The 13,236-nt window shown below is 39.8% G+C and overlaps 1 protein-coding gene across 1 annotated transcript; it reads left to right on the top strand.

Annotated features, from left to right (window-relative positions):
* Positions 1-2,698: 2,698 nt before the first annotated feature.
* Positions 2,699-12,264, top strand: LOC115799237 (regulator of G-protein signaling 20-like). The gene is given in 6 exon segments (XM_030756279.1): positions 2,699-2,852; positions 2,855-2,916; positions 3,937-4,097; positions 9,081-9,164; positions 9,278-9,512; positions 11,355-12,264. Coding segments are annotated over 6 exon segments (813 nt in total). The 5' UTR covers positions 2,699-2,776; the 3' UTR covers positions 11,550-12,264.
* Positions 12,265-13,236: the final 972 nt, after the last annotated feature.

Raw genomic sequence — 13,236 nt, 5'->3', positions numbered from 1 at the left:
TCCTCAAGTATGCATTCGAGAAACTGGAGATTTTTGAGGGGGCCCTTCTGGTTTGGTTTCATTATTTTATCCTGTGAGGTTGCTGCTGAATGTGACTCTGCTGCAGTGAAATATTCTCTTCTGGTAAGATTATGAAACACTTCAGTGTAATACAGCATGAAAGGCTGCTGTCTAAAACAGCCTCTGGAATAGATTTAATCCTTTAAATTGGTGTCCACAACTTCAAAAAGTAAAATTGTAGACATAAAAACTGCCTTCCATGTATTACCTCTGGCAATCTGCTTTTTATGACTCAAACTGTTATTTAAGGCTTATTTTGAAAGTCTTCTTGGACTCTGTATTTAATGTCTGCCAGTGAATAAATCAAAGACAACAGAATCCCAGTGTTGAAAGAGTCATTCAGAACCTTCACTTACAAAAAAGTAAATAAAATTAATAAAATTAAAAAAGTAAATAAAGTATAAATTGCAAAGTATTTCATTGCTGTTGGAGCTGGAGCTGATTTTAACTATACAGTTAGATAATTTAACCCAGTGGTCCCCAACTGGAAGCTCATGCCCCTCCAGAGAGCCATCATGTGAAGATAAATGTGACAGCAAAAGCTATCTCTGAAATTTGTATTTATACATGAACTTTTAGGTCCATGATATGATGGTTAACACATTCACCTGCATGCAAGCAACCCCAGCCTCAGGCGGTCATAGCGCCGGTTTCCTTTTTTTTTTTTTTTTTTTGCATATTTGTCACACATAGACAAAGATAACACAAGTAAACACAAAATGCAGTTTTTAAATGATGATTTCATTCATTAAGGGGAAAAAAACTATCCAAACCTACCTGACCCTGTGTGAAAAAAGGTCACAAGGCCATTTTTAAAGTCATGTACACACTGGAAGTGATTTGCTCATCTTCATGGCTTTTGAGCTGCCAGATGATCGCTCGCGGACATTCCAGGCTCTGGTTGCCTAGTTGACCCTCTGATCTATTTACTTGCAGGTCATGTCAATCAGCAGTACTCTTCACTCTCATTGGTAGTCACTTCAGTCACTCGCCTGAAAATTTATCACATGTCCCGTCAACTCTGCGTCACTTGGCGTCATTTCACCTATAGTCACTTGAAGTTGCCAAATATTCATTTTCTATGGTCTCTGGTTGCCAGATCAACATGAATCACTTTTATCTGGTATAAAACTAACACAGCATTTCATAACAAGAACATAATACCGTCTGGGGCTGCTTTGCTGTTTCACCCCTTGGACAACATTGATGGAACCATGAATTCTGCTCTCTACCAGAAAGTCCTGAAGTTCATGCCCTGAAGCTCAAGAGCACTTGAGTTATGCAGTAAAACAATGATCTTAAACACATCAGCAAGTCCGCCTCTGAATGGCTCAAAAGAAAAAAAAAGAAAAAGATTTTGGAGTAGCCTGGTCAAAATCTGGACCCAAATCCTAGTGAAATGCTTTGCTATGACCTTAAACAGGCCGTTCATACTGGAAAACCATCCAATGTGGATGAATTAAAATAATTCTGCAAAGAAGAGTGAGCCAGAGTTCCTCCACAGCGATGTGAAAGACTCATCACCAGTTATCACAAACAACTGACTGTAGTTCTTGCTGCCAAGGGTGGAACAACCAGTTATTACATTTAGGGGGCAATTACTTTTTCACACAGGGCCAGGTAGGTTTGGATAACTTTTTTCCTTAATAAATAAAATCAACATTTTAAAACTGCATTTTTTTATTTACTCGGATTATCTTTGTCTAGTATTAAAATTTGTGTGATGATCTGAAATATGTGTGACAAATATGCAATAAAGAAAAAAGAATCAGGGAGGGGGCAAATACTTTTCACAGCACTGTAAATATGATTTGAGATATTCTATATTCAGCTCTAATTTTTTCATGTATTTCCTTTTTTGCGGCTAGTATGTGTAATGATCTAACTGGACTACAGCTATCAGATACATGTAGTGAAGTACACCGAAGTACAAAAAGTAGCATTAATCAAAAATACTCAAGCACATTGTCTTAACTGCAACACTAAACTTGACTATATATGAATTTCCAGCAGAACAGCCTACTGCATATTCTGACCAGACAAATAACTGAGTGGTTAAATGAAGCATGTACAAAAATATAATAAAGTATACTGACAGAGCTAAAAACTGACCCAAAATCCTGGCTGTGACTAAAGATGTGAAGGGGTTGATTTTTATTATTCAGATTCTGTTTGCTTAACAGTCACTTAATCAAATTGTAGTTTTCCTGACTTGCCCTCATTGGGGTCTCATGTCAAACACTGGCATTTTTAAATAGAACACCACTGCCCTCTGGTGGATTCAAGTGATACTGACCACACTAAGCACACGGGTCTTCCAGATGTTTGATTAAATTAGTCGGGGTCGTGACGTCCACGACGTCTTAATATCTACCACCACTCACAGCGTGGCAGTTACAGAAGCCAAAAACGAACCTTGAAGAATTTATGCATTTCTATAGTTCAAAACAGATTATGAATGATAGCTAATGAGGCTTAGCTGAATCATTAAGTTGAGACTATTTAACATTTCGTGATCATTTAATTCAACAGAAATGGTCCCAGTTGCAGAAAGTTTATTGACTATATATCATCAGCGGCTGCTTTTTTCTAAAAGCATCAATAATAATTTACAAGAATCTCTTTATTTTCTGTGCCATGCAATAGACTTCCTGCCCCATCTGTCAAGAAGAAGCCATTGCTGAAACAGGCAGCGCACATTGTGTTCTGGCAGTTAATGCACGGACGCAGAAAAATCTTTTCACACTTGCAGGAAACGCATGCGCGTAGAGAGAACCAACTGGTTTGTGTCAAGCCGAGGCAGACGGATGTGATCGAGCCAAAAATCACCTGTATTCTGGCATTCATGGTGACACAGTGAGTACACATTTTTATGTATATATGTGTGTGTGTTTTAACAGTGTGAGCCTTTTTAAAAGGACTGGAAGCACTAGTCTTTGTGAATCTTCTTTTTTTCTCTCTCTCCTTTTTCTTTTTTTTTTTTGGAAAATAAGGCGGGTAATTTCAGGGTCCAGTGAGGCTGGAGCATCCTTATCTGGATGTTCCAGCAACCAGGAATATTCTAATTCATTTTGGGCAATTCGTGCACACTGTGATCTGTGCTAAAAAGGAAACCATCGGTCATTAATCGAACGTAAATATTAGTGGGTGTGCTTCTTTTTACCTTTAAAGAGAAAAATAAACTGAGTGGACATGAAATTATCAGCATTTCTGATCAAATCATTTCATTATGTTCTTATAAATGGCTGCTTGCTGTGGGGAGACTGTTTTTCTTGTATCATGTATCATCCGGAGGATGCGATTGCTGCGGTCCACGAGTAACGCCTTGTCGCTATCATTACTGCTCATCCCTCACAGAGAGGGGAGATGGGAGAGAGAGGAAGGAGGGGGGGTTGTTGCTCATCACATTTGGGTTTTGTTACATTCAGCATAATCCAGTAAACCCGTGGTAAAAATAAATAAATAAATAAAAAATACACTGGCTTCTCGAGCTGTTTGCAATCATATATCTTTAAAAAAAATGTCGATTACTGTTTCGTTGTGCAGAAGTTTACCCCTCGCATCCAGATCGTGAAGTGGTCGTGCATTCCGCAAGACACGTTTATTCACCTCAGGTAGTTTCAATTTGGCATGCATGGATTTCATGACGATATTCACCGAGGTTTTATTGCCTTATCATTTATTTTTCATCCTCTCTCTTTTTTTTTTTCCTTGATCCTCCTTAGAGCTGCACGCCTACTGTCAGATCTCTAATCTCTTGCGATTTCTTGGACTGTGATGTTTGCGTGTGATGCTCTTAATGCGGTAATGATCTTCCAGTAACCCCCCTCCCCCTGCTTTCCGCGCAGCTCTCTCACTGTGGTCTTCTGCTTTCAGTCCATGGGCTCAGAGCGGGTGGAGATGCGCAAGAGACAGATGCAGGTTCATCAAGAAGCAGCTGCCAGTGTCCTCCAAGCACGCCACAGAATGGGAAACACCCCCACCAACGCCTCGAATGCCTGCTGCTTCTGCTGGTGCTGCTGTTGTAGCTGTTCCTGGTAAGAAGAAACGCTCCACTGAATCCCACACAGCAGGGCTGGAGCTAGGAAGGATGTGGTCCAAGGCACATATATTAAAGGCTGGGGGTTGGTGGGATATGAGCCCATCTAATCACAGGATACATTAAAGATTAAGGTTTCACACATCATAATCATTGCTTATTAAGTCTTCTTATTAATTACATTTCCTTAAATATCATTGGTTTCACAAGTGTCCAACAGGCCTGAGTGATATCAGGTGATAAGACTGTGGGATTTGCTAAAAGCAAGCAGTGGATATTTGGTGTGATGTGTGTGCAAGGAGCGAGATGTTACGTGGTGTTAGGAAGGGATGCTTGTTGCCTTCAGCTATAGGAGCACAAGATACTGTTATTGCTCCTCAGTGTGCTGCTGCTTTGATTGCCGCTTTCCTCACTCATAATTCCAAATCTGTTCTGTTCATCTGTGGCTTCTCTTCCAAAGCCGTACTCCGGTGGAGCCGGAGGGTGCCAAAAGCCCAGACCCCAGGGGTGGGGCTCTTGTATTCACACAAGTTTAGTATCTCTTTTAATTGTAGCTTGCCATGTTATCTGTATTTTCTGTGGTTGCATTTTATTTTAGGGTCACTTGTTATTGCACTACTCCCAAAACATCTTCAGAAGGCTCCAAACAGCCAGAACATACAGTGTAGTATATTATCTGCAGCAAAGATACATTTGCTGAGTGGAAACAAATTAACTGCTCTAAAGCAAGTACAAAAAAGAAAACATCCAACTGGAAATCTAAAGCAGAATGCAAGCTCATCTTCAGTAATGCATGATGTGTGAATACAGTAAGTGCTTAGTGACTGGAGCAATTAGACTAACAGCATAGTTCTTTTAAAACCAAAGAAATATACACAGGAAATAAAGTAGATGTTAAAAATAAATAAAAATACGTCATGTTTTGCTGGTAAACAGGAAAGACAAAGAAATGATGACTTTAAAATGCACCACATATAGCCTCCAACAGACACAAGGGAAGGAAGAGGTTCAGATGTTAAGCATCTGATAAAAAAAAAAAAAACATCCAGGTTTAGGACTTCACTAACTCTATATTTATAGTTGGTGACGAATCTGTCACATAGATCACACAGACTATAATAGTATTTTTTATCATTTATGCTAGATTAAACTGAAAAGTTTACTGATATAACACTGACTTTACTGATTGCCAAGTGAGTGGACTCACCATCACTTTAATCAAATGTTTTTGTGACCCGTCATTTCCCTATAGAGCTGTGGGGTTCTCAAAGTGGGGTCCAGGGATCCCTAGGGGTCTACAACCCATAGCCCAGGGGTCTACATGATAATTTGCTATCAATTACAACATAGTGTTGTAATAATTAAAAGTGTATATCTACAGATGGAAGCTGTTTACAGTACTGTGCAAAAAGTCCTGAGAGACCTCTTGTTTCTTTATATTTTGCTAGGAAATGGGAATTAGGTGCAATTATTTATTGAAACATGTGCAAGCATAAAAGAATTCTGTGCAATTCTAACAAGCTTGAAAGTCAATATTTGGTATGAGTACCTTTATTCTTTAACACAGTCTGAACTCTCTGAGGCAGCTTTCTAATTTAAGTAGTAATTTAAGTAGTCTTCAGGAATAGTTCTCCATGCTTCTTGAAAGCCTTCTTTGGATGTTGGCTGCCATTTTTTGCCATTTCTTCCATTCTCTGTCAAGATGATCCTGCACTGCTTCAATAATGTTGAGGCCCGGGCTCTTGGGAGGCCAATCCATCACTGATGGTCTCCCATTGTGTGTATTTCTATCCAGATATGCTTTTACTGCATTGGTGTGTTTGGGATCATTGTCATGGTGAAAAATTAAGCTGTTGCCAGTCAGATGCTTTCCAGTATTGCACAGTGGATCAAAATCAGACGATATTCTTCTGTATAGAAAAGGAATGTCAACTGCCAATAATACAAGCTTTTTTTTTTTCTTTTTTTTTTACCTTTGAAGCTTTGTAAACTCTTATATGATTGTGAGCCATCACATGACATGCTTGGAGTATTTAGCTTGAAAAGTTTTAGAATGCAAATAGTGCTGATGGCAAGAGTATAAATAGTAGTGAACGTGTATGTGTTAGGAGTAGTTTGGCGTCTTTAAGTGGGCTCTGATCCCAAAAGCTTGAGAACCTCTGCCACAGATTATCAGCAAATCATGAAGAAAATGGTCATTACAAGTTCCCAGAGCAAAAGTTTATGTCTCCAAATGTCTTGCGTTGTCCAAACTATGCTCTTAATTTGCAGGGACATGAAACAGAAACCAGAAAACGTTAAATCAAATAAAAATCTAATAGTTTCCGCATTAGGCTGGAATAAAATTAGATGCGTGTTGTAGTAGCAGTTCAAAAACAGATGCACCTCCCTTTTGACTCCATCCTCCCACTTATTCACCATCACCACTGCCTACACACCATTCCAGAAAAACAGAAACTCAGCGGTCCCGTGACCCAGGCCGGCTCTGGTTGGACGGAGGCCTCAGGGGTTTTAACCTGTTTTGGAATTATCAACCATTTGCTTTTGCTTCCTCTGAGGACAGCCAACATGTTGTGTACAGAACATGACCATGATAATTCACTCCGGTGGGGATGAGTAATACCTTTTTACTCTATATCTGTATGACTTCAATTTAATTGTTGCACGGCTTCAAACATTCCCAGATGGGATGGCTCACAATGGACTCTCACCTGAACCAATTAGTCTACAGCCAGCTGCTACTTCAGGCAGAGGGAACAGTTTAATTCCGCACAGGTGAGACCCACAGGATGAGCTGGACAGTTGATACACTATACTATTTACGCAAAGATTCCCAGTGGATCAGAGTAAATCGGCTGTAAGTGTGCTCTCATTTCAAATGGGGAAGAAACTACGTATAGAATATGTAGTGCTCCTGCTACACCACAATGTAGGAAATCAATCTTTGCAATTGACTTTTAGACTACAGTTTGTATGTAATGAAACTTATTAAAAAATTATTTCTGGGTTTTGATATTATCTCAGTTTGCACTATATGGTATATATACTATATTCTTACCCATATAATTTTGTGTACTGTTTGGTATTGGCCCCTTAGTTTAATTGTAGGGAAATCTTGAGGTTAGACTGTATAATATTAGACCAGTGTTATCTCAAGTTTTTGATTCTTTGCTGCTTTTTCTTTTTAAGGTCCACATAATGCATTTTGGGTATTTCACTAGCCCTGTGTATGTAAAAGGTCAGCAAAGTTATAAGGCCACATCCAAAGAAGTTATATTCTCCCACAGATAACACTTCTCCTGAACATACACTATAGAAATATGGACATGGCAGCCATCACATTGCTTTTGGATTCTGTATTTTGTGAATCTGTTTTTTAGCATATTGGCCACCACCATGGTCAGTTTTTGGGAGTCAGAAGGAATGTCATGGTCCCTGGATCTTGGAGCCAGTGTTTTGAGTTTTTGGGTTTTTCCTAGTTTTGATTATTGTTTGATTATGCATCTATATTTTCAGGATGTTGCAGCCGTCACTTTGGAAATAAGCAAGCAGCACTGAGAGTGCACTCAGCAATAAAATAACTTGAATTCAAATGTTTATTTTACTGTTTTGTGCTCTAAATCACCAGATTAACAATTTTCTAAAGCATTCATCTTTTGCCTTAGTGTTACATTTACTGTTTTTTGTATTTTTTTTTTGTTGTTGTTGTTGTTGTTCTTTATAGATTTTTAATCATAACCATTTTTATCATCATCATCATCTGATATGTCTGTGATTGGAGTAGGCGGTACTCACAGGGATCATTTCATGTGGAGTCACATTACCTGCAAAATGCTCATATTTATGTGAGCATGCACAGAGCGTGGACCAGAGCCTGGCTTTACAGAAAAAAATTGATAACTATTGTCATGATACCCATTATCGTCAACTTGGTTTTTAGGTTTTGTCGAGCCAGCTGATCCAAAGAAGACAGACTAACAATTTCACTCTGCAAAACTGCACTACAACCCTCTTGGATGGCTGTATCTCACATCAAGCCATGATATTAGTCAAATAATCCATTAAAATGTTCCAAAACTATAAACACAATCCAGTTCATTGACTCCATTTAACAGAATAGAGACGTACACTAATCAGCTACAGGTGTATGTGTCAGGACACCTGTGAATTAGCGCAGCCATGCTGCTAATTCCAGTATCCAGATAAATGAGCTAATACAAAGACCCCCCCCCCCCCCCCCCCCCCCACACACACACACACACACACACACACACACACAGTGTTCTTATGAAGGGGTTAACTCCATAGAAACCAAAATAATTTTTGTACCAAGGTATAAACATATTTTTTCATGCTCTGAATTTGGGCATTTTAACATGGGAGTCTATGGGGACTGACTTGATTATAGAGCCAGTCTCAAGTGGCCACTAGCGGAAATGCAGTTTTTGGCTTCCTTTTTCAGCTCCAGAGGTTGCTTCTTGCTCCTAGCCTGCCTCAGTAGCTTTACTTCTGACCATCACCATGTAACACATTTCCAAAATGCATGCCTTACGGCTAGTTGGTTCACCCACAATCAAATTACGAGCAGTTTCCTCACAGTCAGCCATTATTTCCTCACTAGAACCCCTTTTTTTCTGGCTCTAAATTGTTAAGTGTGCCAAATGGTCTGACATTGGCTGCAAGAACAAATAGAAAAGTTGCCATGCACATCGGCAACTGAGGAACGAGTGCATTACTTTTAATTTTGATGGCAAGGTCAGCACACTGTATGGCTAAGGATTCCATTAGATCTGATTGTATGTCCACAGCCCTGTTTTGCAGATGTAATGCAACAAACATTGCACAATATGGCTGTTTAGAAACATTCTTATATGCTTTTTGAAGGTCTAGCTCCAGTTGCAGGGTGGAAAAATGAAAAACCAGGTGCCAAATGACATTTTTGATCAAAGCATAGAAGCTCTCCCTGTTATTTGTCTTCCAGTTTGACTGTTAGAAACGAAGATGAAACAATACAAAGATCCACGTTTGAGAGCAGGACGGAGAAAACCACGAATTGTGAAGAAAGGTAATGTGACCCCCTCCACTCCAAGAAACAGTTCAGCGATACAGAATCTTTGACATTGCTGTGGAAATTCAGTAATTGAGTACCACTACATCCATTATTCTTTTATTTTTCAGCCCGAAGCCTACTCTGGAAGACGCTCGCTCCTGGGCAACGTCATTTGAAAAGGTGATGAAAAGTGCAGCTGGGCGAAGCTGCTTCAGGCAGTTCCTGAGAACAGAGTTCAGCGAGGAGAACATGATGTTCTGGCTCGCCTGCGAGGAGCTCAAAAAGGAGACAAACAAGACTGTGGTGGAGGAGAAAGTCCGTCAAATCTATGAGGACTTCATCTCGATCCTCTCCCCTAAAGAGGTGAGACAGCAAGGGTGAGAACGCACCATGTGGGTAAAAAACACTTAGAAAAATAAGAGCTTAGTTTATCAGAAAATCATGACTATTATAAATTTGCTGTCCGGTTTTGTGTTCTTAAAGCTCCGAACCTGCTGCTATTTTCTAATATGTTATAATAAATTATCATTCTTATAGACTGTTTATCAGACAAAAATGAGCAATTTTAAAGATTTTATCTCAGGCTTTACGAGGATGAAAGATATTTTTTTATAAGCTTCAGATTAACCGATCATGAAAACTATAGTTTACAAGCAAAACTTAATTATATGCAATGTGAGAAAAAGTAAAAAGTTCAACTTATAATTTCTTAGATTACAGTGAATTTCTTCACACTGTCGCACCAACAATCCAAAACTAAAGAGTACACTCAGATTAACTGTAAATTCATGTGGTTCTAGCTTCATATAAATCACACAGCTATGAGTATTTATTGGTCTTATATTGAACTCATTGCAACAAAGCAAAAACTAGATGCTGATCTTTGGCTATTATTCTAAATGACAGCAGGATCAGTGGTGCATGCATGAATAATTTTTGTGTGAAAAAATGATCAGCTCAGTTTATTTATCCTAGTTTCATGATGCTTATAGTATTATCACATATATTTTGCTACAGTTCAAATTTTGATACCTGCAGATGGCTTTTGCTGTTTTGTGCCTAGCTTTTATGCTGCTTCTTTGTGTTTTTAGGTCAGCTTTGCCAAAACTCCCAAATTGGTTGCTTATAGTGATTTAAGTAGGGGTGTCAAAGTATACCACTCCTGAAAATAACAGTACCAGATTTGACCCCCATTTGCCTTCAGAGCTGCTGTAATTTCTCATGGCATAGATTCAACAAGGTGCCGGAAACATTCCTCTGAGATTTTGGTTCATGTTGACATGACAGCATCACATAGTTGCTGCAGATTTGTTGGCTGCACATCCATGATCCGAATCTCCAGTTCCACCACATCTCAAAGCTGCTCTGTTGGATTGAGATCTGGTGACTGTGGAGGCCATTTAGTACAGTAAACTCAACTGTCATATTCAAGAAACCAGTTTCACATTATTTGAGCTTTGTGACATGGTGTTCTTTTTCCTGCTGGAAGCAGCCATCAGAACATGGTCAGCAACAGCTGTGGCATTTAAATTACACCACCACCAGCAGCCTGAACCATTCATACAAGGCAGGATGGGTTCATGCTTTCATGTCATTTATGATGAGTTCTGACCCAACCATGTGAATGAAACAGATGGCAGAAATCGAGACTCATCAGAACAGACATTTTTTCAGTCTTCTGTTTTCGAATTTGTGACCGTGTGCAAAGTGTAGCCTCAGTTTCCTGTTCTTAGCTGTCAGGAGTGGCACCTGGTGTGGTCTTCTGCTGCTGTGGCTCATCTGCTTCAGGGTTCAACATGCTGTGCACTGAGAGATACTTTTTTGCATACCTTCCTTGTAACGAGTTTCAGAAATACCCAGACCAGCCCATCTGGCACCAACAACCATGCCACGTTCAAAGTCACTAGATATTTATGTTAACAAGTAGTACCTAATAATGTGACCAGTGAATGTATAGCAAGTGTGTTTTGTTATGTGGATATGGGTATTTATGAGAGCAACAGTCAGTATTTTTCTGAATCCTTGGGAAAAGCTGTTATGCAGATTTAAAAAATCCTCATGTGGAAGCTGTTTGGTGTTCTTATATCTGCATTTTTCTCATCCATCATCCATCCTATTGAACACTAGGATGCGCTTGACATTTGTGATTGTTTCATGTTTCTTGTTTAATAGACCCTCGCTCTTCTATCTCCCCGCGCCCTCCAGGTCAGCTTGGATTCACGCGTTCGAGAGGTGATAAACCGCAATATGCTGGAGCCGACCTCGCGCACCTTCGACGACGCTCAGCAGCAGATCTACACGCTGATGCAGAGAGACTCGTACCCCCGCTTTATAAACTCATCTGCATACACAGATCTGCTGACGAGCCTGGAGGAGGCTCAGTCTCCCTCTGAGCCATAGACTCGCCACTGCCACACAATGCTTTCTAGCGCATGCGTCCCACCCGAAGGAGTTTTTGTGTTCATGTTGGGAGTCCTGCTATTTTAAGAAAGACAGACATGAAAATGAACACTACTTATCCAGCTGTAACTGCTGTTTATTCACCCATGATTAGCTTACCAAAACCTTTGGAGCAAACAAGAACAAATGCTCGGTTCAGTATCAGTTACTTGTCTAAAACATATCTATATTTTTCTATACTCCCTAGCGCTTGACATTGCACTTTTCTACCTTGTTTAATGAGGAAACGCATGTATCTGTGAGCACTGCATTTGTATTTAGGTATATTGTGAGCCTTAATGCATATCCAGTTCTTGTAGAAACTAGTAGTTTTTAACAGTAACTTAAGAAGAAGGAAAGTGCCTTGGAATAAGATCTTCTACACTAGCACCTTTGGTCTAACATGAATGGTGCGACAATGACTTCACATGTTGGTGCTTTCAGCTCTTCTCAAAGATCAAAGTTTTTACAACTTGACGAGCTGATACCCAGAAATAGATCGTCTTTGTGTTTCAATACTGTGATATTAGTCTATATTTAATTTAAGCATAACAGGGAAAAACAAACTGAATACACGACCATGACCACTGATATATTTGTGTATTTTAAAAAAAAGAATTTGTGTGAAATAACTATATGAGTTCTCACAAATTAAATAAAGCACAATCATATGTTGCTTTTCTTGTCATGTGTCATGACCATTCATAGTAAAGTCTATGCTTTCCCCTAAGTTAATTATGTTTTATAAATGTATTGCACATTACTGGGGATTTATGAGGGAAATCTACGCCGTAACCAGAAACCCCTTTTGAGCCCTACGCCGTAACCTATGATGTAATCTGACATGCACATGTCAGGTCGACGCAGCCATGATTGGCTGTGATTGGCTTGTTCAGCACCGCTGATTCCTCCTGTGCATTTTGAATGTCAGCAACTTCCTGGAGGGAGATTTCTGAAACTACTGGACTGGACATGAAGGAATCAACAAAGTAGTGGAAAAAACTAGGGACACAAACATGCTTGCACCAGGAAAAAAAAAAAAAAAAAACTGATCACAACAAAGAGCAAGGACCCAGGAGGGAAAAAAGTCCCAGCACTTTATTTGTTTCTATCGGCTAGCACCGCATGTAAAACACCAGCACACGACCACACGACGCATCGCACAAGCATAAATGCCAGCGACGATGTCGGCCACTTACGTAGGTTACGTCGTAGGCTCTACAAAGATTCAATGCAGGAGTCTAAATCAAGCCTTAGTCTGCATAGTCCTTTGCTTGTATTGTTAACAGTTTTAAAAAATGTTCTACACCTACGGCCAATAACATATTTCCCTTACTGAAAGGCCAAGTCCTAATATTATATTTACGATCATGTAAATCCAAGAAGCTGAGACCAATCCAAAGCAAGAAACAGCGCACAAGAGAGGTGAAGGAGAGAGAGCCGGCAGGGTGGAGTGGGTGGAGATGAGTGTCCGGGGTGATTTGTGACAGGATAGCAGAGAAAGGGAAAGTTCACAAGATGGTACTGAGACCCGCTAAAAGTCAAAAAGACAGAAGACCAAGCTAGAGGTGGCAGAGCTGAAGATTTTCACTGAGTGACCAGGATGGACAGGGTAAGAAATGCGTACATCAGAGGGACAGCTCAGGTT

This window comes from Archocentrus centrarchus, chromosome 20 (genome assembly GCF_007364275.1).
Source record: "Archocentrus centrarchus isolate MPI-CPG fArcCen1 chromosome 20, fArcCen1, whole genome shotgun sequence".
Classification (NCBI taxonomy): Eukaryota; Metazoa; Chordata; class Actinopteri; order Cichliformes; family Cichlidae; genus Archocentrus; species Archocentrus centrarchus.
Note: the sequence above shows the minus strand (reverse complement) of the source record. Positions and strands in the feature narration are given on the sequence as shown.